The sequence below is a fragment of the Chaetodon auriga genome, chromosome 18, assembly GCF_051107435.1.
Source record: "Chaetodon auriga isolate fChaAug3 chromosome 18, fChaAug3.hap1, whole genome shotgun sequence".
Taxonomy (NCBI): Eukaryota; Metazoa; Chordata; class Actinopteri; order Chaetodontiformes; family Chaetodontidae; genus Chaetodon; species Chaetodon auriga.
In genome coordinates this window covers 439243-466306 of record NC_135091.1, presented here as the reverse complement: position 1 = coordinate 466306, position 27064 = coordinate 439243, and the positions used below count along the sequence as shown (strand labels likewise).

Here is a 27064-nt window from a genome sequence, read left to right as displayed (position 1 = left end):
AGACAGAGACAGACAGAGACAGATAGAGACAGACAGACAGACAGACAGAGACAAACAGACAGAGACACTGAGCAGAGACAGACAGACAGACAGACAGACAGACAGAGACACTGAGCAGAGACAGACAGACAGACAGACAAACAGACAGAGACACTGAGCAGAGACAGACAGACAGACAGACAGACAGACAGACAGAGACACTGAGCAGAGACAGACAGACAGACAGACAGACAGACAGACAGAGACACTGAGCAGAGACAGACAGAGACAGATAGACAGACAGACAGACAGACAGAGACAAACAGACAGAGACACTGAGCAGAGACAGACAGAGACAGATAGACAGACAGACAGACAGACAGAGACAGAAACCTTTCAGTGTTTCCGTGTTTGATTGTCTGAAGTAAAAACTTGCGTACGTTTGTCCAAAAGAGGAGGAGGAGGAGGACAGATGAATGAAGGCTCGTTAAACACAAACGAGTCAATTAAAAGCATTTCATCCTGGTTGCCATGACGCCCAGAAGCTCTGATGTCTGTTTCTGCTTGACAGGAAGTGATGTCAGACACACACACACACACACACACACACACACACACACACACACAAGGACGTGACGTTCTGTCCTGTCTCACGTCCACTGACGTTGTCCTCCAGTGCCGGTTTTGGTGCTCATGTGTCTCCTGCGTGGAGACAGACAGAATCTGCGTCCCCTCATCTGACATTTACACGGCGAGACGTCCGTTTGTCTCCTGACGAGCTGTCTGATCTGAGGAGGGAGCTGAAATGTCACAGCGGCAAGTGATGTCACGTTGGCCGTCCTTCATGTGGACGCCGTTCTGCTGCCTGGACGTCTAACTCTTCAGTCAGGTGACGAAGCACAAAGAGGAAGAGTCTGTGGAGGAAGGTGGAGGAGGACGGACGGTCAAACAAACACCCTGACCCAGGAGACGCTGTTACGTCACAGACGTACTTATCTGAACCCAAACCCCGACCTGTTCCTGAAGCCAGACCCGACCTGTTCTTGAACCCAAACCCCGACCTGTTCCTGAAGCCAGACCCGACCTGTTCCTGAACCCAAACCCCGACCTGTTCCTGAAGCCAGACCCGACCTGTTCCTGAACCCAAACCCCGACCTGTTCCTGAAGCCAGACCCGACCTGTTCTTGAACCCAAACCCCGACCTGTTCCTGAAGCCAGACCCGACCTGTTCCTGAACCCAAACCCCGACCTGTTCCTGAAGCCAGACCCGACCTGTTCCTGAACCCAAACCCCGACCTGTTCCTGAAGCCAGACCCGACCTGTTCCTGAACCCAAACCCCGACCTGTTCCTGAAGCCAGACCCGACCTGTTCCTGAACCCAAACCCCGACCTGTTCCTGAAGCCAGACCCGACCTGTTCCTGAACCCAAACCCCGACCTGTTCCTGAAGCCAGACCCGACCTGTTCCTGAACCCAAACCCCGACCTGTTCCTGAGGCCAGACCCGACCTGTTCTTGAACCCAAACCCGACCTGTTCCTGAACCCAAACCCGACCTGTTCCTGAACCCAAACCCCGACCTGTTCCTGAGGCCAGACCCGACCTGTTCTTGAACCCAAACCCGACCTGTTCCTGAACCCAAACCCGACCTGTTCCTGAACCCAAACCCCGACCTGTTCCTGAAGCCAGACCCAACCTGTTCTTGAACCCAAACCCGACCTGTTCCTGAACCCAAACCCCGACCTGTTCCTGAAGCCAGACCCGACCTGTTCTTGAACCCAAACCCCGACCTGTTCCTGAAGCCAGACCCGACCTGTTCTTGAACCCAAACCCCGACCTGTTCCTGAACCCAGACCCGACCTGTTCCTGAAGCCAGAGCCAACGTTCTTTTCACAACGTTCGTTGGGTTCGTCTGTTGCCTCGTTTCACATTTGCTTTAAACGAGTCTCAGTCAAAACCCTGAGGTGTGTCTGAGCATCAAACTGTGAAGGACTGAAAATAAGGTGTCTGAGATTTCATCAAAAAGACTTTTATCTTTATTCACATGGATGACATGAAGTGACGCACTCGTCCTCTACGCTTCCTGCCTCTCCTCTTCTTCTCTTACAAATCATTAGAAAACTGTACAAGTAGAACAAATAGAAAGAGGTCGTCAGCAGAGAAACTCACTTTAAAAAAGGTTTGGCAGAACAAACAAACAAACAAACAAACAAACAAACATCACATTTTAAAAAGGAAGAAGAAACGTTTCATGCAGCAACTTTAAAAAGAGCCTGAGAATGTTTGAATGACCAGAGAAGAAGAAGAAGAGACGGCGGAGACGCTTTGAACTGCTGCATCGAAGAGTTCAGGCCAAACTGTTTGTTTGTGTCTGTCTCTGGGAAATAATCATCAGTGAAGACATGTCAAAAATACAATTCAACATTTTCAGAGTTTCGCATCCAGAGAGTCTGGACACCTGATATTCAGCTGATTCTGAGCTCATCAGGTGAGTCCTCCACCAGGTGAGTCCTCCACCAGGTGAGTTCAGAATCAACTGACTGCTTTGAAGAAACATGATGATTCAGTGTCTTTCCCTTAACGGTGATGTCCTCTCAGCCGTGAACATCACCGTTAAGGGACTTCCTCTTTAAGTGTCACACTGAATCTCAAAGTGTGTGTTTGATGTCTGTCTGTTCAGATTTGACTGCAGGGACACTGAGGACAGAGACGGACACTCGAGGAGGTTTTTCCTTTTCTTGCCAAAAGCTCATTTTTAGGACAGAAGCACACATCAGCTCCAGAAAACAGATTCATATTACAAACTGAATAAATGAGGAAAGGATTCAGTGAGAGGATGAATCTAAAGGCACTTCCAGAGTCTGATCCAGGACCAGCAGGTGGTTCCTCTGCTGTGGACGTCTCCATCAGAAACTCGTCCATCACTCATGTTTTCCTGCTGGAACTCATTCTGTCTTTTCTGTCTGTCAGAGGTTTTAGTTTGTATGAACGAAAGAATGAATGAGTGAATGAAGCTGTTAGATGATTGGTCCACTGTCAGCGTGTTCTGTGACGTTTTTAAAGATGAATTTCTCCTCAGGACAATAACTTGTCCCCTCAGTTTGTGTCTCTAAAGCTCTGTCAGGACAGTTTGTCTCAGTTTAACATCATCTGCATGAGGCTCATTTTCCCTCAGTCATACCTGCAGGCAGTGAGCTCGTGCTTCCTGTGTAAAGGTATTTCCTGTTTGTGAACCAATAAGATGACAGAAACAATGAAATCCATCAGCAGAGAGAGAGTCTTGTAATGTTAGCGACAGGAAGCTACTGAGTCAAACCGTCTCCATGAACAGTCTGCTGAATTAGCTGGTAGCAGCTCCTGTTAGCTGCTCCCGTTAGCATCTCCTGTTAGCATCTCCTGTTTGCAGCTCCTGTTAGCTGCTCCTGTTAGCATCTCCTGTTTGCAGCTCCTGTTAGCTGCTCCTGTTAGCATCTCCTCAGTTTGGACTCAGTGTGGACGGAGCTGCTCGCCTGCCTGCAGACGGACGGTACAAAGACTTTGTCCTGTCAGCAGTTTTGCAGATGAAGGTCTTTGGGGGCCCTCGGGGGACTGAACACTGGTGCAGTATCTGGCTCCTTTCACACACACATGTCCACCTGTCCTCTCACACCTGCACTTCCTGCTGTCCTCCCTGTGTGGTGGCAGCTGTCATCACAGCAATGTCGAAGCAGGTCTCCATCATGATGCGGGACTTGCAGAGGTTGACGCAGTACTCCATCTCCACTGTGGCCTGAGCCAGAGCCTCCAGGTACTCTTGGGACTCCCGGTCTAGGTCTTGGTCCACATCAACTGGAGGGAGGACACAGACAGAAAGACGCGGGTTAGTGTTCCAAACATTTAATAAAGATGAGAAGGACACATGTCTGCAAGGCGGGTCCAGCTAAGACCCCTTTTGACTGTTTATGAGTGAAGACACAGATGCCATCAGCAGGAAGACAAAAACAAAGAGACAAACAAACAGACAGACAGACAGACAGACTCTGCAGTCTTTATTTTTTATTGTCTTGGTCTTCGTTCGGTGTTTCAAACTGCAGAGACCTGGTTTTGGCTTTGAGTCGGTTTCCAATGAACTTTGTGTAATAAAGTGTGTTTGTGTTTGTGTGTGTGTGTGTGTGTGTTTTTTTGTTTGTGTTTGTGTTGACAATGATTTACGAGCTCTCGTCCTTCAGCCAATAAGAATCTGAGCTGCCCCCCATGTGGCTCAGAGGACATAATGTCTTATTGATCTCAGGACTCTTTTTTCTTCTGGGTTTTGCAGAGTTCAGAGTTTCTTGTGAAAAGACTCAGAGGCCTTTCTTTGAGTTGACCTGAGAGAAGATAAATAAATAAATAAATAAATATGTCCCTCGGGGCTGTTTGTCTTTGCAGTTTGCTTCAACAAGCTGTTCTCAAACAGCCGGAGCACCGCGGCAGAGGACCAGGTCTTCGGCTTCAGGCCGCCGGCAGCACTCAGCAGGAGACGCTCTGTTTGTCCACTTTGTGTTCAGGAGACGCTCTGTTTGTCCACTTTGTGTTCGGGAGACTCTTGTTTGCCTTTTGTGCTGCGTGATGAAGGAGGCCGCTGCTACATCTGGTCAACAGTCTCACATTCAGACTGTTTCCTGCAGGCTGGAGCTACTTTCCACTGACGCCAGAAAGACTGAAGCGTCCTGACAGCTGACCTCCGAGTGGACGGAGAGCCACAGAGTCCAAACCAGAGGAAGCTAACGTAGCTTATTAGCTGTGGTCATCATCCATTAACTGACGCTCATCTGTGAGAGGATGAACTCTCCACAACAGGGACAGTGAGGAGACAGAGGACTGACCTGCTTTTTAGACACCGTGGAGACTTATTGTCCTGTTAGCGACCAAGCTAAGAGCTGCGTCCCCTGTTCAGTAACTGCTAACTGAAAAATGATGAAGAGTTCTGAGAGCTGAACGTCAGGAAGAGTAAACAGAGAAAAAGAAACTCAGTGCTAACGTGTGTCTGGTGGTTAGCATATTAGCAGTTAGCTCTCCAGCTACGATAACCCTGTGAGATGCTACGTCACCGAGAGCAGACACAAATATTTCTGCTACTTCATTTCAGAGACGCTTCGTGGTTTCACTTTACTGAAACTGCAGCCGACACATCAAATGAACGAAGACGTGAAAGATCAGGTTTTATATCTGAATCAATCAATAATCTCTAACATGGATACGACAGACACAGCAGGCTGATGATCAGACAGTTTGTACACATGATCTCCACCTGACTGAAGGGACCTGAAGCTGATCATCCTCACTGATATGTGATGATCTGTCTGTCCTCAAAGACACCGTTTAGCTAAAGGCCTTCAGTCCTTCAAACCTCCATCAGCCAGATCATCGTGAACCTTTGAGATGTTCCACATGAGTGTCACACCTTCAGTAATGTTGGCAGAAGCTGATTGTGTGAGACGTGAAGTAAATTTAATGTCTTCAGCTGAAAATCAAATTGGTCTCAGAGGACTTTCTGATCTGTCCTGCTTTGTCTGTCTCGATCTTCAGCCCCTCGACGTCGATCAGAAAGAATTGAGAAGAACATCGTCTGAATCATTTCATTTGAACCTCTTCCTGTTCGTCTGCTAACTCTTTGACCTGTTTTAACTCGTCGGGCTCTCAGCAGACAGGATTTACTCACACTCTCCGCTCCACTTGCTCGGGTCCAGCATCAGCCGGCTCTTGGCCTCCTCCAGCTCCACCTTCAGCCTCTCGTGTTTGCCCTTCAGCTCTCTGATCTGCTGCTGCCTCTTCTCCAGCATCCTCAGCCGGGCGTTAAAGTAGAGCAGCCCCTGAGGACCAAACAGAGCCAAATGGCAGTCAATAAAACCAGCGGAGTCTCTGACGTGAGGCTGGAGGGGGATTACCACAAGTGGAACGAGGGGCTGCGAACCTGCTCTGAGGATTCAATCTGTGGCCACTGGATTTAATTAGAAGCCAGCCAGAGATAAAATTAGCATGGACGCTAATCTGCCGGCCGTGGACTTAATCTGCTCGACAAACGCAGAGCGAAGGATTAAGGACAGCTGAGGATGAACAGGTGACAGAGAGGTGGATCAGTGTCGCCTCTCAGCTTCACTTAATTACAGGTGTTTAAGAGAGGACGTCCCACCTGGAGAGAGACAGGAAACACTGCAGCGCTTGGAGACTTGACCCGTTCCTGCCGCAGGCGTCACTTGTTTTCATGAAGCTCTTTTATTTATGTATTCTATTTATTGAGATTTAAACATGAATATTTGAGGATGAGGATATCGTTATTATTTTTATTTTTTATTTCCAATATCCAAACATCCATCAAAACAAAGTTAACAAGTAGACAATCCTTAAATAAAAGCATGTGTTTTCAGCAGATTTCCATTCCCATTTATTTCAGCAGGACTTTATTTCCTGTGTCTCCACCCTCTCACCTTTCAGCCAGTCACGTGTCTCCACCCTCTCACCTTTCAGCCAGTCACGTGTCTCCACCCTCTCACCTTTCAGCCAGTCACGTGTCTCCACCCTCTCTCTCTTTTATTTGTTCAGCTGGTCAAAGCTCATGTTGTCTATCAAAACCAAATGCTGCTCAGCTAACTCTGAATTTACCAGCTAGCTGCTGCCACAAACACGTTTTCACCATTTTGGTCCAGAATAAAACATCTGAAAAAATAAAATCTTTCAGAAAATCAGCCAATAATTGATTATTTCTCATGTACAGTAATCAGATTACAGCTGGGTGATCTGATTTGTTACTTCAGGAGAAAAGTGAACTGAAAGCTGAGAAGATTTTCTCATTCAGTCACAGATTAATCAATGCAGATGACAGATGTCTTTGCAGTGTGCTGATTGGTCAGAATCTCATTTTAAAGTTGAACTCACCTTTTCAACATCCTGAAATGGCTGCTGAGAGACGACAAACACAAAGAAATGTTGATAAATAGATGATTAATAACAAATAATAAGCATTAATATCACACTCTGTAACTGAGTACTGACAAGATGATGACGATGATGAAGATGAAGATAAATCACATCTCCCTGCAGCTGAATTCACGTCTTCGCTCCACACGATGAAGGTTAATGACCCGTTAACACAGAGAGAGGTGACGGCCAGCCGAGGCGAGGCCTTCATCCATCACTGCACCCCCCCCCCCCCCCCCCCCCCCAGCCATCACTCACGTCTAAATCAGCTAAGACTAAGCTGTAATTGAGTCAGAGATGAACTCTGTCACTGATAGGTCCGACCTCAGGCTGGACTGCTGACGCTGACGTCGAGGAGAAGCTCATTTCTGTAAATCGTCTCAGGATGAATAACTTGTTTCTCTTGACTCAAATTGCTCTTTCTTGTGTGAAAATACAGATATTATAAATAAATCGGCTTCTGTTGGAAACTGGCTGAAATATTTCCACTTTCTATTTGCAAGAAAATGAGGAATAATTGACAAACTTCAGATGATGAGATCATAAGAGAGAGACGTTGATGGGAAATGAATTAAGAATGGCCTTAATTAAGGTGACAGTGATTTAATTTATAGAGAACTGTGTTTATTCATTATCATTTTTGAGAAACTTCGTCTTTTCAGCTGAATAATTTTTTGTATTTGATCCTTCATGGTGCACAAATTCCTCCTCTGACTATCAAATGTCATTATATGTAGATGATGGACTCATTTATTTTGACAGATGTTCAGAATTAATTTCCTTTCAAATCAGGGTGAATGTAAGTCAGAGCTAAAGGATAATTCATGACTTCATTTGAGACTTTCAGTGCAAACACATGAAAACAAATCAGTGATGAAGTTCACAATCAATAAATATGAAGACGATATCAAATAATAGCTCACTGCTGGTTTTAAAAAGGATTATTTTAACTGAACAGTTTCAATGCTCCACTGAGCCGCGACACCTCAGCCTGGCTCGTGAACATATTTGGAGCAGAAACTGTCCTCATGTAACAGGACATGACGTTCAATGGAAAATAAATGATGTATGTGGAACGGCTCTAAAGACTACAGCACCCATGAGCCTCAGCGGCTTTCGTTCTCTTTGTCTAGAAACGTTTGAGTAAAGAGGTGTTTTTTCAGCTCAGCTCAGTGTCTCGTTTCAGGAAGTGAAAATGAAATTGAAGCAACGCAGCAGACAGTTATTTCACCTCCTCCGGAGCACAAACAGCAGATGGAGTCTGCCTCACCTCTGACCCCGCCACCACCTCCCTCCTCCTCTGCAGGCGCTCCACGTCGTCGATCTCGTACACCTTTATCTCAAAGGGCTCCTTCAGGATGCCGCCTAATGGTGGCAGGTCCACCCACTGACCCCCTGCCTTCCTGCCCAGAGAGGAGGTGTCTGGGAGTGGAGCTGGGATCAAACGGCGCCGCTGGAAACCTGGAAGAAGCGAAATGATGACTTGACAGCAGAAAGTGATTTTTTTCAGTCCGGAGCTGTGAAATAAGACTTTATCGAGTTCATGAGATCAGTGGATGACAGCAAACACACAGCTCATTATTTTTAATTAGCATCATCTTTTCATTCAGCACTTCCACTTCCTCCATTCTGTGTCAACACTCGTTTGTGCTGCTGACAAGGTTTTAACCTAAAGACCTCAATCTCATCTGTAATGACTTTGTCTGTCAGATGGCTGCTGTACAAATTCACTTTATGATGATCAGAACTGCAAAGAGTGAAACCAAAAGCAACAGCGTGCACCACAAACAAAAAGCCATCAGTGATCATTAAAAACACTCTGCAACAGACTGAGGAGGAGTGTGTGTGGGTGTGGATGCTTTGCAGTGTGTAGTGGATGGGCGGGAGGCTGTGTGGGTGATAATTGGGGTTGGATATGTACACCGGGAATTGCCGCGGCTTCATGAAATATTCATGAGGCAGAAGCGAGCCAAGATCCACAGACTGATGGCAGGCAGATCACAGAGTGCTGATTCCATATGCATCAGGCTGCCTGACCTGAGCGTCGCTGCTGCCAACCAGCCGCATGAATCACAATCAGCTGCTGTGAGGTAACAGCGCAGAGGCTGACTTCACTACAACACCGTCCCAGATAACGTGCACAGATGTAGATTTTATGATAATGCAGGGACGAGGGATAAATTCACGTGGTGAAATATGAGGGAAGAGGGCAGCCTGTGATACCTGCAGTCCTCAGTGTGCTCAGCATTCATGAAAATATTACTCTGAACATCAGCTTTCCGCTGTCGCACGTTGTGATGGATGGCGGCACATTTTGGAAAAAGTCATAAATATGTTAATTTTTTGATGTAGCTTCCAGAAGAGACAAGTTTTATGACTCCTTCACTCTCTGAATCAGTATGTTGAGAAAAAGTTGTTGAATGTCAAATTTGAGCTTTAAACTTCTGATGAATGAACCTCACGTCAGTCGTGTTTGGATAAGATTTAAAGGAAGTGTTCACTTTTACTTTGGTCTGCAGGAGCTGCTGCTTTCTGATTTTTACTGCCCATAAAAATACAAACTGTAATCTAAAGACGAGCAAACAATGAGAGCGATGCTAATGTTCTCTGGCAACTAAAACAATCCACACATACTGTGTAACAATCAGCTGCTATGAGTACAAGTACTGCAGTGTATAACTATATTTATTGACAGCACTGTATAATGACATCAGTTCATGTGATTTAACTTTCACCAAGTGACCACATTGCTGAGAAATGTGCAGGTTTGTGGACATTCATGTTAACAATGAGTCCTGATGAAGACGAAATGTGTGCATGACCATAAAACATGTTCAAATCTACTATCCTGTATCATCACTGCGACTGACACAATGAACCCTCTTAGATTTGAATGAGTTTATGACCTTTCCTCTAACATCACCCTCACTTGGCTTTAGCTCCATTAAAGATATATAAATCATCAGGATTTGTCCAGTGCGTTTCTCTGGTGTGAGGCTACAGAGTGTCATAAAGCCTCTCACCTGTCAGAGCGCCACTGGAGCTGGGATGTTAATGTCCTTACATCAGTTTCAAGATGACTAATTATTTTGGACCAAATAATCTGCAACACCTTTACTGTCTTTGGATAATGGACTCACCGTTTCCTCTCTTCTTGGGTGATTTAGAAACTCTGCTTCTATTGGACAAAGACACTCCGCTCTCACTCATGGAGTCGTGGGCTGAAGAGGTGCTGCCGGTGGTCTCGCTGTCTCGGATCATGCTCTCATATCCACTGCTCCCCCCGCTGTGATAAAACAAGGCGGTGCGACCCATGGCGGGGGGTAGCTCCCCACTGAGGATGCTGCTGTTGTCACTGCCGTGGCCGCTGCTGTAGCGCTGCGGCCTCCGAGGTGCGGTGATCTTGCTGTAGGGTGATGGGAGTGGCATGTTGATTGGCGACTCACTGACACTACTAGTTCCGCCGTCAGTGCCATCATTTCCTGATACCCCAGGCCCCCGGCTGAGCTGCTTCCTTTGGCTCCCAGTGGCTAGTTCACTAACCCGGCTGTTGGCTGCCCTGCTGATGGCCTGCTTTGTGCCCATGATGGTACCTCTTCCCATCTTGGCTCCCATCCCTGACCGAGCTGGGGACTTACCAGTTGGAGGAAGGCTGGTGTTGCGTTCAGCTACAGTATCAAGAGCTTTGTGGGAGGGGCTCAGGCTCTTAGAACTACTGGTAGACAGGGTGCGGACCTTTACACTAGAGACTGCTGTTCGTGAGCTACTGTTGCCTTTGGCCTGCCCCAATGCCTTGACTGTAGTTGCAAAGACACCAGGTGAAAGTTGGGAAGAAGAAGCAGATGTGGAGGTGGAGGCTGGAACCCCGAGTCTTGGCACTGATCTGTTGGATCTGCTGTTACCTCCTAACGTAGCACCACTGTTCTCCCTGAACAGTTGAGGCTTGGACCCAGCTAAGGTTTGACTGTCACATCTTTCCAGAGACATCAGACTCCCATAGTACCTGGAAGACTCTGCTTTGGCCCCACGTGTCTTCAAGCTTGAAGATGTCCTTGCAGAGCCATGCTCAGTTTTTATACTAGATGTCCTGTGACTGAATGAATCTGCCCGCAGCCTGATCTTGAATTCTTCCTCTGAGGATGATGTTTTAGAGATTGAGGACTTTACAGTGTCGCTGCTTGTTTTTAAGGCACTTGGAGATGGTGCAGTCCTTGTCTTTTGTTCTTGGCTTGACTGTTTGACAGATGGAGCAGGAGGAGAGATGTTTCCAGACTTGGAGATCATGATGCTTTTCTGGCCATTTGACTTTTTTCCTAAAGATGAAAACCTCAAGGTACCTGTCACCGAAGTGCCCTCTTGACCCCATTTCGATTCAGAACTCTGAGGAATAGAAACAGTTCCTAGTGTCGTAGCACCTCGGGTGAGTCTTGGCAGCTTGATGAAAGTGTCTCCTCTCCTGCTGCTGGACCTCTCACAACCGTCCACGACTCTTTGAGCTGAGGATGACACTTGTGCCTTTGGTGGTCGGGGTACACTGTTACTGTTCCCTCCAGGCCTCCTAGAGGAACCGGTACTCATGCCACTTCTTGGTGGCTTACTTGCAGAGAGAAACTCAAACTCTCTGGGATCAAAGTCACTGCTTCCCTGAAGCAAAAAGTCATCATGTCTGCCTTCCTGTCTGCTGCAGCCCACAGATACAGATGAGGTAGGCTTGGTTTTCCTGGGAAGACTGGAATGGGCAGCATGATGGTGAATCTGGGCTGACACTGAAGTGTTTAGAGTACTGGCTTTCATCTTGAGAGAGCCTTTGAGAGAAGCTTTGGTTGAGTCAGGGGAGGGAGGACACTTGGTAAAAGAAGGTTTGTTTGGAGTAGCATGGTTACTGTCCAGCTCTGAGAAACAACCGCTGTCATTCAGGGAGCTCTTGATGCCATGCTGCAAAAATGGCTGTTTAAGAAAAACACTTGGTGAGGTGAGCGTGGATGCATTTTCTGTTGCCATGTTTTCATCCCTCAAGTAAAGCCTGCTTGTTGAATGAGTTCCTTCACTTCCAGTTGAATCAGCACTTACTTCACTTGGCCAAGAGCCAACAGCTGACTGCTTACTGCCATGTTGGGGAAACAGCATTTCCTGGCAGTTCGTGTTAATATCAGGACCAGGTCCCACATCTCCTTGCTGAGATGTGTAAGCATCATACTCATCGTTAATACTGCTGATGATGCTTACAGGGCGCGAGCCAGAGGCTAAAGCCTGCAGAGAGCAGTCGCTGTTGAGGCTGACCAGGTTGGCGGGGCGACCATTGTCTGGGACAAGGCCACAAGGAAGCTCCTCGATAACTGTGAACACAAGCTCATCCTCCCCGTTCAGCTCCACAGGCTGCTGCAGTGAAACTGTCGTCGTCAGAAAATCTCTGTCAAGGCATCTTCCTAACAGAGATGCTCGAAGATTGTTGACCTCCATGGGGAATCTGCTTGTATAAGGACCCCTTTCTGTGTTGGTGGACCCCACTACTTGGTGTTGCCTCAGTGCTTGTTGACTCATACCCACAGGGGGAGTCCTACCGGCAACCTCCCCAGGCTGAGATGCTACCCTGGATGTCGTGGCTAAGGATGGTGAGGCCGATGGCTTGGGTACACCTTCCTTGAGGTAGATCTTCTCTCGCACCACAAGCTCTGAGTCCTGGGAAAATGTCCCAGTGGACTTCACCACACATGGCTGAAAGGAAGTAGTTGAAAGTTTATCCCCATCCGCACTGGTCCGTTTGGACGTGTCCATGAGGCCACTGGCTTCAGGGAATTTAAATAGTTCCTGAACAGGTTTATTTGTGCATGTGGTTGGTGTGCTTTCTGAGAACCTTTCAGAGGAGTTCTTATCAGATTTAGGCAGAGATGTTGCCTCTGTGGGTTTAGCAGTTCCAGTCTGAGTCCTAAATGCTGCTGCTTGTGTTGCTTTGCCCTCTGGGCCAAACATAGCCGGGCCCTCGCTGCCATCGATGCAGTCGAGTCTCTCCTGTAGCTCTGCAAATGTGTTACACTTAAAGTGATCACCGTCAGACCGGGGTGCATCTTTGACCCGCTTTTTGTTCAGGGAGGGGATGATGGGAACAAAGGAGGGTGGTCCCTCATTGTCGCTCAGTTCTCGGTCGGAGAAGGCCGTCCCTCCAGGCCCGACGTAGATGACTGTGTCACAGGAGTGTTCGCTGCTGGAGGAATAGTCAGGATCGCTGGAGAGCAGCAGGGGCGTGTCTGGATCGAGGGCCACAGTCCGAGGGTGGAAGGGTCGCAGATGAGGAGGTCGGTGGGATGGGCCTTCTTCACAGGAACTCTCTCCTCCAGATGAGCTTGAGGCATACTGCAGACAGAGAAATCACAGAGCATTAACATATTAAAGTGGCCTGAACTACTAGGCGATCAACCTGAAGACAAATCCATTTCTGATCTTCGTTAATACAGTTTGAGGTCAAACGTGCACATTGAGAGTTAGATTAAAATGAATGTCAATGAGACATAGAAGCTTGTAAACCCTGTTTCCATGTGGCTTTTTCAATCTATAAAATACATCTACAGCTTCTAATGACAGCGAAAGCCTTCCTCATCTCACCACAAAGGCTGTTGTCCCCATGGGGTCAGTGATATTGATTACCTGTCATATCATGGCAGAAAGAACTCACTGAATTATGACTGTATGACTCTGACCTGATCATACAGATTTAGATGATAGAAAGGAAGGTTCCTGCTGACACCAGCATCAGGAAATTAGCTCAAACTCATTCAGAGACAGAAACCTGTGAGATCAGAACCCACCTTCAAGCCCCTGAATTCTTATTTCAAAGAAACAATCATCTTCTTAAATCTTTTATTTCCCTTTAATTTTTTTTTTCCAAATGTAGCTTCACTGCTGTAAATTTCTTTTTCAACACAGTAAAATGGAGGAAATCTTTTTTTTTTCTTTTTTCTGGAATTTCCCCTCGCGGGACAAATAAAGGAATATTGAATTGAATTGAAAATCAGTATGTCACATCACTCCAAACATCAAATAAAAAATCACTCAGTTAAACACTGTTAAAAACTGGAGTTTTAAATGTCACGCAGACATTAAAAGTGTCCTGATCTGCTGTGTTCATAATGGAATTCATTTTAAAATAAAGCACCAAACGGTTTGGTTTCACAGAGAAATATCAGCAAACTAAGAACTGGTCTTTTCCAGCCTACGAGATCCTCGACAGCACTGAGCTGAACAAATACAACCGGAAGTACCTTGGACTTCTTTTTCCTCATGCGGTGGATGCGGGAGGCCAGCTGCACTGTGGTCAGTGTCTCCATGTAGTTCACCGGGGAGTCGGAGATGTGGGCAATCATGGTGGTTTGACAGTTGATGTTTCCCAGGGATTCACTCAGCAGCATGGTAAGCTTACTGTCCCTGAATAATACATCAAGAGACCCCTCGTTAGCCAAAAAAAGAAAGAGGAAAAAACTCCAGAGAAACCCCACAGGATCCCAGAGACCATTCATTACCACACGCAACAGTTGGGCACAAAAAGGAATAGGAATGATCTCTCATTACACATTAATGAAGCCCACTTTGAACTACACGCCACATGTGATCTGGAGGCAGTGAAATGTTCAGGAAATCCTGCCTTTGAAAGGACCTGGAGTCAAAAGAATGATCACAAACTGAATCTACATACTGCAGTTTGAGCTTCTTTAAGCACAACAGCAAAGCTGAGATCCTTTTTCTTTCAGCGAATCCTCATTTTGGGCTTTTCTTCACCTCATCTGGCTCAACCAACAACTTCCACCAGCTTTGGGCATGCATGTTCCCAGTAAGTGTTGAGAAAGGTTTGTGCAAATAAGTGAAATTTCAGAAAATTAAACGTGAATTAGAGTGTATTTACATCCACAATGTTGCTGTGAAGATAATTCAATTGAAATACAAAGTCAGTGGAAAGACAGGCGGACTACGGCACGATGCAATTTGGCCACGTGTGTCCACGAGCTGGAAATGTGCATCACAGGTCTTTATGAAAAATGCAGAGACAATAGGAACCAGGAGAGAGGCTGAACACAAACATACAAACGATCAGTTCATCCGTCACCAGCTAGCTTACAGTTAACCATCCATCTGTTGTTTGGGCACTCTGACCTTTGACCCCTGCTGGTTCACTGAGCTCATACCTGTAGGGAACGTGCTTGGCTCCGTTGGCGAGGGCGAGGATGACGTTTCCCAGCGCCGACAGAGACAGACACTGACCTCCACCTCCCTCTCTGGTCCTGCTTATGTCCGTCTCACAGCTTCCCAAATCCAGCAGGTGGAGGCGACTCCGACCAGACACTGGGGGACAGAGGGGACACGCTTTCAAAAGACAGCATATGACACAGCCCGTTTACCTGCTGATTAGCACTCAGACGATTGGTTGGTGGCATGACTGGTCGATGCATTGATTTGTTTAGAGACAGAAACGTAATCAGTGCTTATTTGAGAATTGATTGGCTGTTTGAAGCCATTTATCAGGTGAAATAAGTGTGTTGTCGAGTGTTAAGTCATCAGATTCATGACTCTATAACATTACAGCCAAATACATAAGTATATTCATGCACACCACGCACATGTTTCAGATATCTCATTTAAATAAGTTCAGGTTTAAATTCCTCGAATAAACATTTGTTTTTGTGGTGATATCAGGACTCAGAATCAGCTTCGGTGTTCAGATCAGCATCAGTCTGATGTCTCTGCTCATTGAAACTACCTGTTCATTTCATTAAGTCAGAGGAATGATGGTGTGAATGATCAACCAGCCACATCAGCAACATTTAGAAAGTGCTGAGAACAGCTGAGTTTACAGTTTTATATCCGGCCGTCTCTAAACACTGCAGGACACAGAGGCTTCAGGCCTCATTAGCCATGCAGATTTATTCCAGGCGTGGATGGAGGGGCAGTGAAACACTCGTAACTGTGGAAATGTCTCTGCTGCGACAGGTCGACGTGGGCGGAGGTGGCCTTAGCGTAGCCTCTCTGCTTGTTAATGTTGTTGTTGAGCATGTTAGCAGCTCCAAATGAAGCTAATTAACAGCTATGTGTTTGGAAATGAACAGCAGAGGGAAAAAGAGCTGCACGACCGTTAATGGTTGATGTTATTCTGGCCGTGTCTATAACCTGCTGTTTGTTCACGACGCTGGTGCTAAACTGATGTTGCCACGTCTCTGGTTGTAACCTGTGCAGGTGTGTTCACCGCTGCATTTTCTAGCATTTGAGACTGATTTAGGTTGTTCATGGTGATAAAGGAACCTGTCAGCGGGTGCAGCAGTGTTGATGTGTTTTAATGGAGGGCAATGGCTCAGAGGAAGAAGACCAGTCAGTGAACTGTGATCCATTCACTGCTGGTTTGAGTCCGAACATGGGATGGGAATACAGGTATCCTGGAGGCAGTGCTTCCTGTCTCAGCTCCGCTGGTGCCATTGGTCGGCTGACCTCAGGACTCATGTTCTCCCACTTCATGTCTTTTCTTGTGAGACGCAGCCAGACGCTCCCGTCTCCTCGGTCACGCTGCCTTCTCCTGCCGATTTTAGACCACATCTTGGGAGCTGTGCTGGACTTTATGAGCGACACATTATAGAATATGTTTAGAAATATGTTTTTTTTAAAAAGTTGTTGTCCAACGTAAACTGGTCTTTCTATGGGATTGGTTGACGATAAGTCTGAAAGGCTGAAATCTGTCCTCACGGCTGCTGATTGGAGTTGATTCTGGACCAGAGCTGCTACACGTTTGGTTCTGTGGTACCAGAAGACAACGGACACTGAATCAACCTGACTCACACTGAAACATCTCCTCACACTCAACACCTCCATCATGTCTGATCACTGTGCCTCCGTTCACAGACAAACACACACTGACTTGCTGCCTTGTTGCTCTTGTCCGGCCTCTCCTGGTAGAGGTGCAGGGTGAACAGGAAGTGCGAGTTCCTCCGGGCCTCCTGGTCGTTCGGCGCCCGACTGCTCCTCCTCGCTGCCAAGGCGGCGTCCAGGAAAAATGCTGCTCGCTCTGCGTTGGTCGCTCGCAGCTCCGTCTGGTTCTGGAGCTGATGGAGAGAGAGCGAGCAAGAGACGTGGGAAAGAAGGAAAGAACCCAGAAGAAACCAAAGGTAATGATCAAGGTCGTCCTCAGTCATCAGCAGTCTTAATTGTTTGCCGTCATTTGACGTCTCATTATTACGAAATACGAAATGACTGATACCATGAAGAGGACGAGTACTTCAGGGTGATCATGAGCTTTTTAAATCTAAAGACCCCCCCCCCCCCCCCCGAGTCGTGAAGTTTCTGCAGGTGAGATTTAGACCTCGTATTCAGTTTATCATGACGTCTCAACTGGACTGAAAACGACGTGACTGAAGAGTTTCTCAGAGATAAAAGTGAGAGAACGATTAGAGCTGAAAAAAGACAGAATGAGGTTTGATAAAGAAAAAAGAAGAAAAATATGGAGACAGAAAAAGAAAATTAAACTGACAGCAGATAAAAAATGTCAGACAGAAGGAGCCCGGGGGAGATAAAACAGACTGAAGAGGAATAAAAGGAAGAAGGTCAGCGCTAATTGGACGGATGTGGACGGAGATGAAGTCTCTGGGGTGAAGAGGAGGAGAGGAAGGGAGGAGATGGTGAAGGGAAGGAGGCGAGGAGAGTCAACAAGGTGACCTGATGGTTTCACCTGAGACACATGAAGGCTGCAGGCTTGAAACTGAAACACCTGAATATTTCAGATCACCTTTGTTGTCCAATCAGGTGCAGGAATACACGGAGCTGTCAATCATCCCTCCATCTAGCACAGTTTCATCAAACATTGACCAAAGAGGAAACTGGGTCATAAATCTGGTTTGTTTACAGACACCTGTCTTTTATTTTGAAAATCGGGTTACTGTGCTGCTGCCTCCCTCTCTGCTGGTGAGCTGAAGGGAAGAAATATGTGAAAGAAGGAGGTGAAAGAAGGAGGTGATTTCAGAGGAAGTGGATGAAGAAGGAGGTTTTTGTACCTGGGATCCACAGAGGGGGTCTTCTAGCAGTGACACCGTGGGGCCCGGGGCCTCCTGGTGGGCCCCCGCTGACGAGGAGGTGGAGAATTCAGCCAGGAGGTCGGTGAGCGTCTCCTCCCGACCGGAGATCTCCACCGCAGAGACTCTGACTGAGAAGCGAGCTCCAGACTTCTCCCTGCGCTCCTCAATCACCTTAAAGAGCCAGGAGACGGCTGTGGGAGCCACGCCCAGACTCTGGGTGGAGCAGTCCTGACCAATCATGGTGTATGTCTTACCTGGGGGGGCAGGGCCAACACAACAATGATGTGACTTCTCAGAAAAGATCTAGTGTGTGTGTGTGTGTGTGTGTGTGTGTGTGTGTGTGTGTGTGCGCGTGTGTGGTGTCATTACCCAGGTTCGCGTGTCCGAAGCAGAAGATGCAGCCGTCTGCGCCGTTCACCACCGACTGGATGACCTCAGCCACCGTCCCTGAACACACCTCAGCCTATCAGGATCGAGATCCAGTTAGAATCATCCAATCCAAAAGTTTGGTTTTTGTCTGTTTGGGACAAACATGCTTGAGCTGGAGCACTACATTTCCCATCATGCTTTGTGTATAATGTTGCGACTTAAGTCACCTGACCGTGAGATCAGAGGAAACCTTCCTGCACGTCATTAATGTGTGTGATGCAAAGTGTCTCCGTCTGGCCGTTGAACGTGTCTTGTTGTCAAACGTGAACCTGTCCAGGTCCCGTCTCACCTGTGAAGCATCCTGGGAGAAGACGGCGTCGAACATGAAGGTCTTTGGAGAAGAGGCGGAGGAGCGTCTCTGGGCGGCGGACAGTCCGGCAGTTGATGTCTCGCAGAGTGTCAGCTGCTTCTTCCTGCTGTCCACCTTCAGGAGGGACATGGACTCCGAGGACTCGGTGCTGTGGACCGAACAGATCCGGACCATCGCTCGGACCTGGAGACAGAGGGGGAGTCCACATCTTTTGAAAATGCTAATTATGTTTCAGTCAGATATTTTATCATGTTTTCTAATTTTATTTGTATCAAATCTTTAATGTCACAGCAGCAGTGAACAAAGAGCCCTGTCCCACAGCCACGAGGGGCCCCTGGACACAGACACACGAGGGGCCCCGGCCCCCTACAACACCCCCGGATGGACAGAGTCTCTCTGTGGCTAATCATCCTCTGACTCTGGTGGGGGGTCACAAAGGGGGCCAGTCAGATTTCAGGTGAGGCCCTGGCTGCTCCTCCCAAAGGTGAACGTGAGCCGTTTGATAAACTTCACATCACGAACGTCTTCTGATGTCCTCAGTCATGTTTTTGGGAGCCTTTGACCTGCAGCAGCTGCTGAATCTGACCTCAGATCAGCCTCCTGTGCCACGTTGACTCTCTGATGCGTTTTTATTGGTCTGTCTCAGAGCTGCTGAGTCAGCACGTCCTGGCAGCGAGGAGGTCAAGTTTAAAGCCAATAACAATCTGAGACGCAGCAGTTTTTAAATGATGTGTCGCTGCGAGTCGGAGCGAATCGTCGCCTCATCCTCAGGAAGCAGCTGATCTCCAGTCAGCTCAGAGGCCCTTTCAAATATTACACGTTATAATAAAACAGTCCTGAACTGCGACGAGCGGCAGCGTGAGCCTCAGAACGCTGATGTGAGGAATCAGCTGACGTCTCTTTTACACAAAGAGAAAACTGGATCAAGTAAATGGAAGGAAAGAACGAAAGAATGAGACGAAGAACTGACAGAAAGACCAGAAATAAACAGAAAATGAAATGAGGAAAGGAAACAGACAGAGCCGTTTATCTGAAGCTCTCCTCAGTGTCACTGATCTGTGAACAGTTTGATTTGCTCAGCTGACGGCTGCTGTGCTGACCTCAGCTCAGTCCATCCATCAGTTTCTGAGCTGCAGACGTAAAGCTGCTCAGTTTACGGCCGACGAGCACCGATAAAAACGTTTATCACCTCTCTGTCGGTTTTATCTCCTTCAGGAAGTCGGAAACCTTCCTGCCGGTGGAAAAACTATTTCACTGGATTTGATTGGCTGAGGATGAGCAGGTGCGTGCTGACGAAGAAGCTGACGTGGACATCTGGACTCGTCCAGCTTCCTTTGACAGCCAGCGTTCTGTCAGAGCTCACTGATTGGCTGCCGTCAGCTGCAGCTTCCTGCAGCCTCAGCAGACGCCTCCAATGTTCCTGATGGAACAAGCTGCTGTGAAACATCTTTGATGCTAATTCAGGGGGATTTTGAAGGGAGTCTGGTGCTGTCAGGAGGTTCAGAGTGTAATTAAGTTCATTTAGTGGAGACCTGCTCTGCGCCTCATGTCGGGGACTGAGGGAGGAATGACCCACAGAGCAGCAGCTGAGGCCACATCATGTCCTCGACAGACAGAAACATCGAGAGGAGGAAGCAGAGTGAAGTCAGAGTTTGAGACTGATGAAGAGCAAAAACATGTTTTTCCTGTTTCAACGGTAAAAAACGAGCTGAATTAAAAACTGAAGACACTGAATGTGATTGGTTCCTGGCTGCAGACTCGTCTTTCAATCAGCTCCTTCATACTCAAACAGGAAGCTCCTTCATCCAGACGACCCCGTGACCCCTATCTTCCCACTGACCCCCCCACTGCAGACCCTTCCCACGACCCGCCGCCTGCTGGTGCATCACAGCTGGATTCATGAGATTCCAGCAGCCTGAGAAGCAGCTGATCTGGACCCTGATCTCCTGCACGGTATTCTGGGTAACAGCGTGACATCTCACCTTCCCCATTCCCGGCACGTCCTTGACCTTTGACCCGGCCCGGAGGAGGCACGGTGGGACGGCTGGCGGGGAGAGCTGCAGGGCCCCGCTGAAACCCCCGGTGTAGAGCAGGGGCCCCGGGGCCTCGCTGGGCGGGGAGCCGGGGCCCGGCTGGGACTTCTTCCTGCGGGACAGGCTGAGCTTCTGAGCCGCCCTGAAGGTGAAAAGACAGCGAGTCAGAGCCCGTCATCACATTTACATTAATGTCTATGTTAACATTTACATTTATATTTATTTTGATATAAATCACATCCAGACTCCAGGCTGAGCTCCACACGACAGAAACTCTTTGGTTGACATCCGTGAAAGATTCAGTTCATGTGAATAAACTCATCGTGTCTCAAGTCACTGCAGACCAGGACCAAGACCAGGATCCTCCTCTGAACACAGAACCAGTTCTAATCAGAACCGGAGCGCGGTTTCACATTTTTTATAGAACTCACTCATTTTAAATACATTAAAGCTTAAAGGTCTGCATGATTACGGCCGTGGCTGCTTTCAGTGACAGCTGCTGGAGTCTGATGGAGTCTGATGGAGTCTGGTGGAGTTTGATTGAGTCTGGTGGAGTTTGATGGAGTCTGGTGGAGTCTGGTGGAGTCTGATGGGGTTTGATGGGGTTTGATGAGGTTTGATGGGGTCTGATGGAGTCTGGTGGAGTCTGGTGGAGTCTGGTGGAGTTTGGTGGAGTCTGATGGAGTCTGATGGGGTTTGATTGAGTCTGGTGGAGGTTGATGGAGTCTGGTGGAGTCTGGTGGAGTTTGGTGGAGTTTGTTGGAGTCTGGTGGAGTCTGGTGGAGTCTGATGGAGTCTGGTGGAGTCTGGTGGAGTCTGATGGGGTTTGATGGGGTTTGATGAGGTTTGATGGGGTCTGATGGAGTCTGGTGGAGTCTGGTGGAGTCTGGTGGAGTTTGGTGGAGTCTGATGGAGTCTGATGGGGTTTGATTGAGTCTGGTGGAGTTTGATGGAGTCTGGTGGAGTCTGGTGGAGTTTGGTGGAGTTTGTTGGAGTCTGGTGGAGTCTGGTGGAGTCTGGTGGAGTCTGATGGAGTCTGGTGGAGTCCAGTGGAGTCTGATGGGGTTTGATTGAGTCTGGTGGAGTTTGATGGAGTCTGGTGGAGTCTGGTGGAGTTTGGTGGAGTTTGTTGGAGTCTGGTGGAGTCTGATGGGGTTTGATTGAGTCTGGTGGAGTTTGATGGAGTCTGGTGGAGTCTGGTGGAGTTTGGTGGAGTTTGTTGGAGTCTGGTGGAGTCCAATGGAGTCTGGTGGAGTCCAATGGAGTCTGGTGGAGTCCAATGGAGTCTGATGGGGTTTGATTGAGTCTGGTGGAGATGCTGACGCTGAGCTTCATAATGACACCAGCTTGTGGGTGGAGTCAGAGACTACGTCCATGTTCATAGAGCCTGTAGCTGCTCCACAGGACCTGCAGGATGTATGACAGGACGCAGCAGTGAGGAAGAGGAGGGTGTCTGTGTGATGAAGAGTGTCCTGGATCATTTTTAGGTCACAGCTGATCTCAGAGCAGCTGAGAACATTTCAACCAGTTTCAATGACTGAATGTTTCCTCCAAGAACTGAAGCGTCTGCAAAAACTCCTCCTGCTGCATGACTCTTCATCTTCATCATCATCATCATCATCATCATCATCATCGTCGTTATTATTATGGGATGAAAGGATTATGAAGGGATCAATCATCTTTCACTGTTGGAGCTGAGCTGAGGCTCTGAAGAAGTTAATCAATGGGGGGTCGAAGTCAGATCTGACATCATTAGAGAAGAAGAGTCTCCCTGATCTCCTGCTCTTCCTCCTCACTCAGTCCAATCAGAGAGCAGAGCCTGTAATTACAGCTTCCATGAAGGACAGGACAGAGTGCAGCCTCTGGGAATACACCGAGTGTGTGTGTGTGTGTGTGTGTGTGTGTGTGTGTGTGTGTGTGTGTTCTGAAATGCTGACATTTACACTTGATGAATGTGAACCAGAGTGTTGACTTAAGCTCCTGAGCTCTGTCTCCTTTCTTCATTTCATCTCTCTTCTGTATGTTCTAGATGACGCTCTGGATTATATTCTAGGTGCTCTGGATTATTTTCTAGGCGCTCTGGATTATTTTCTAGGCGCTCTGGATTATATTCTAGGCGCTCTGGACCTTGTTTGGTACATGCTCTTGTTCTGCTGTTCTGTGCTCACACACTGTTCGTTAGCATTAAGGCTAAACAGGCTAAACACTGAACTGATTGTTTTAGCGCTGAGTTTGCATTTTTGGGACATTACGGCAGTTTGTGTTTGCAGCTAATCTGCTAACAGTCTGTTAGCGTGTCTGTAGTTATTGATGATCTGTAGTTATTGATTGTCTGCAGTTATTGATGGTCTGCAGTTATTGATTGTCTGTAGTTATTGATGGTCTGTAGTTATTGATGATCTGTAGTTATTGATTGTCTGCAGTTATTGATGGTCTGCAGTTATTGATTGTCTGTAGTTATTGATGGTCTGCAGTTATTGATTGTCTGTAGTTATTGATTGTCAGATCAGAAAATCTTCTGCTTTTCTTTGAATCTCAGTCACGTTAGAGGACGTCAGCGTTTTAGTTTTTTTTAGCTTGATCACTAATTCAAACACCTTTGTCCTCCGTTCTGTCCGTCTGTGACTGGAAATGTCCAAGTGACTGTTTTTCCTCCTTTGAAACTGTTTATATAGACCAGTTGATGTTTTCTCAGTTATTGCACATTTAAAGGAAAATGATGTTTCTGTTTCCTGTGAGGCAGCGAGACTCAATAATGTGTCTGTGAATCATGTGACAGCTGAAGACAAAGACGCCGCAGAGACCTCAGACTAATGAAAAGGCCTGAGACTGAGTAGAAGTTATTTTATAAGCGAACATTAAAGTTAACGCTCCCTCTGCTCCACGCATGAACTCACTTTACGGTTAAATCTTTGTCTTTTATTGTCCTCACTCTTCACTACACCTGGGCTTCACTGCTTTATTCTCCATCATTGTGTTGTCTTTGACACGTCAGCAGTCTTAAATCTCAAGTTACATTGAAACCCTGATGAACAAAGAGGCATTCTTCGTTTAACTGTGTCCAACTGTCAAAAAAGACAGAAAGTAAGACAGACAAGGTTTTACTCACATTTCCTTCCAATCCATTATCTTCTCAAAGTTCTTCTTCTTGAAGAGGAACCGGGTCCAAACGTGCTCTTGTCCTCATTCGCCATCATAAAAGAAGCAGATTTCATCCAACAAGAAGCAGAAATCACAACTCTAATGGAGGCAACTCTGACAGACGTCATCAGGCTGAACGCAGTCAGCACATGGAGCCAGAAGAGGTTCAGAAAATGAAGCTTTTCAGATCAAATCCAGTAAATCCAGAAAAAGAGGGTCAAACAGCTTCATGGAGCTTCAAGAAGACCCAGCTGTTCCATCCAAAATCCAAGACCAGGTGTCAGAACCCAAAGGTATCCGGTCCGAATCCGATGGAGGCTTCGTTGTTCCAGCGGAGGTTTTGATGGACGTCCTTTTATTTCCTTCTTCTCCTTTTACAGATCAATCAAACAAACGTCTGAAGGAAGTTCTTTAAAATGTTCAAACAGCTTTCAGTCTGACTGTCCCTCTGCAGACATCGATGACTCTGAAAACATCAGCAAACTGACCTCCCGTCTGTCAACACCTTCGATGACTTGAGTCATCGTCACCTAAGTCCTCCAGAAGACTTCAATCAAAACTAGACTTATTTTACAAGTCACTGATCAATTCATTCCAGCTGTTTCCTCCTTTCAGCTTCATTCTCACTAAAAACCTGAGAGAGTTTTGGAGTTTTCCAGTCAGACCAACAGACCAAATCTTTGCTTTAGACATCTGTGAGCTGGAGGTTCTCCTTCCTGTACGATCTTCTGTTCCTCCTGTTGGTTCTCAAAGATTTTGTTTGCTTCATCGTTCATGTTTGTTTGTGCGTCTGCCTACAAACGTCCAGTCGTACCTTTTTAACCTCAGGGGATCAGGAAAGTCGACCTCTGTCCACCAGAAACCTCAAGATCATTCTCTATCAAAGTCCTGTGGAGATCTGAGAGCATTCGAAGAAATCCCTTCATTTTCCATCAAGACGACTCGTTTCACTGCAACTTTTCTGTATCAGCAAACAGATTTCTCCAGCTCTGTCTTCTTCTCAGAGTTTTCCCCGACGTTTCTCAGTTTGACAATCAACGATACGTCCAACAGTCCAAATTTATCCCGAAGACATCCGTAGACTGGCCGTCCGTCCATCAGTAAGTCCTCTCACCATCTTTGAAGGAAAATCTCCAAACTCCTCGGGGAATTTGTTGGTGATATTCCAACAGGTTTCAGTCCATCGGTCAGCCATACCTCTTTATCCTTCACACATCAGTGAACTCTCCGTCCGTCCGTCCGTCCGTCCATACGTCCGTCCATCTGTGTCCTCCTGTTTCATCTCTGACGTGACGTCTGCTGGATCAGAGTCGCTCTGAGCGGCTGGAAGTTTTCAGGGAAAAACGACTTGAGTTTGTGTTGAAACATGATCCAAAAACCAGTGAAACAGTCCTGAAGAGGTTTGCTTCAGTTTGTCAAAGCAGAAAAACACGACAGACTCATCCTCATCCCTCCATCATCGTCCCTCCATCATCGTCCCTCCATCATCTGACTGCATTCTAGAGTCAATGGTTGCACCAGATCTCTGTTCACCTTTTCTTTCTCCTTATCCTTCTCTTTTATCCTCCTCTCCTCCTTTTCTCTTTTTCTCTGCTACATTTCCTCTTCCCTTCATCATCTCAGTCCTTTTCTCCCACTCATTCTCTCTCCCTCCTGTCATTTGACCTCTTTTCCTCTGTCTTTACCTTCACTTTAATCTTCTCCTCTCTCTTCTCCTCTTGCTCCTTCTGTCTCTTTTCTGTATCTTTGGCTCTCCTCCAGTTTTCCTCACTCTTCACCTCTTTCACCTTCTTTCTCATCACCTCCAGCGTCTATTTGTTTCTGTCTCCCTCCTTTTGTCCATTTTACCTCGTTTTCTTTCTGATTCTCTCCTCCTTCCTCCACCTCTCCCTCTCCTCTCCCTCTCTTCTCTCCTGTAGCTCCTCAGTCTGTTCCTGCAGTATCGCAATGCTTTTCCTCTCCACCCCTCCCTCCTTCCTCCTCCTCTTCCTCCTCCTCCTCTAACTCCGGGAGAGAGCGAGAGAGAGATGGGATGAAGAGAAGCAGCAGAGGAGGAATAAAGGATTAGAGGTGGAAATAAACGAGTGAATGGAGAGCGGGTGGATTCCTGCCTCTCGTTGCTTTTGTTGCCGGGAAACACTGGCGATGCTCCAGCCTTCCTCCCCTCCCTCCCTCCCTCCCTCCGTCCGTCCGTCCGTCCGTCTGCCTCGCTCACCTTCCCTCCCTCTCCTCCCCCCTCCTCCTCCTCCCCCCTCTCCCTCTCTCCACAGCCCCGCCTCCTTGTCTTGTCGACACACAGCAGCCGTGAAAACCGCACACACACGCACACACACACGCACACACACACGCACACACACACGCACACACACACACACACTTGACATGCTACATGAATACTTCATGAGACGACAGACACCACTGCCCCCCCACGACTGGACTTCAAAAACACTCAGCGTGCGTGCATGTGTGTGCGTGTGTGTGTGTGTGTGTGTGTGTGTGTGTGCATGTGTGTGTGCATGTGTGTGTGTGTGTGTGCGTGTGTGTGTGCATGTGTGTGTGTGCATGTGTGTGCATGTGCGTGCATGTGTGTGCGTGTGTGTGTGCATGTGTGTGCATGTGTGTGTGTGTGTGTGTGCATGTGTGTGTGTGTGTGTGCATGTGTGTGCATGTGTGTGCGTGTGTGTGCATGTGTGTGCGTGTGTGTGTGCATGTGTGTGCATGTGTGTGCATGTGTGTGTGTGTGTGTGCGTGTGCATGTGTGTGCGTGTGTGTGCATGTGTGTGCATGTGTGTGCATGTGTGTGCGTGTGTGTGCATGTGTGTGCGTGTGTGTGTGCATGTGTGTGTGTGTGTGTGCATGTGTGTGTGTGTGTGTGTGTGTGTGTTCATATAAAACAACAGATTGGCTCATTGATTGATGAGGTGGAGAACAAACATGTGACCTTAATGACGATGGCAGTCTCTTTATTTACAGTTCTGTGTCTGGAAGGTGTCTTTAAACGTCTGTATGTTCTGCTTGAAACCGCCATGACTCGTCTCTAGATCTACCAGGACCAGGACCAGGTCAGGAAGAGGAACCTCCGCTTCCTGTCCTGGGTCCAACAGTTCCCCACTAACATCAGGACAGCAGAAACTCTAGACCTGTTCAGACTGAACACAGTCTGGACCATCGTGTCCTGCTGAGACACCTGGAAGTCT

The 27064-nt window shown here is 47.5% G+C and overlaps 1 protein-coding gene across 4 annotated transcripts; it reads right to left on the bottom strand.

The window, feature by feature from the left end:
* Positions 1 to 1992: 1992 nt before the first annotated feature.
* On the bottom strand, positions 1993 to 26088 carry kif26aa (kinesin family member 26Aa). 4 transcript variants are annotated; one of them, XM_076755841.1, is made up of 13 exons: positions 23836 to 26088; positions 20676 to 20868; positions 18673 to 18876; positions 18324 to 18417; positions 17934 to 18208; positions 16805 to 16988; positions 15087 to 15243; positions 14169 to 14331; positions 10053 to 13263; positions 8183 to 8373; positions 6871 to 6894; positions 5657 to 5807; positions 1993 to 3804 (listed from the first exon to the last, which is right to left on the bottom strand). In XM_076755841.1, the coding sequence occupies exons 1-13, from the start codon at positions 23850 to 23852 to the stop codon at positions 3620 to 3622; spliced, it is 5049 nt and encodes a 1682-aa protein (XP_076611956.1). In that variant the 5' UTR covers positions 23853 to 26088; the 3' UTR covers positions 1993 to 3619. The 4 variants fall into 4 exon arrangements, with proteins under 4 accessions (XP_076611956.1, XP_076611957.1, XP_076611958.1 ...); XM_076755842.1 differs by having other exon boundaries at positions 6871 to 6891; XM_076755843.1 differs by lacking the exon at positions 6871 to 6894 and having other exon boundaries at positions 8162 to 8373.
* Between the last annotated feature and the right edge of the window lie 976 nt (positions 26089 to 27064).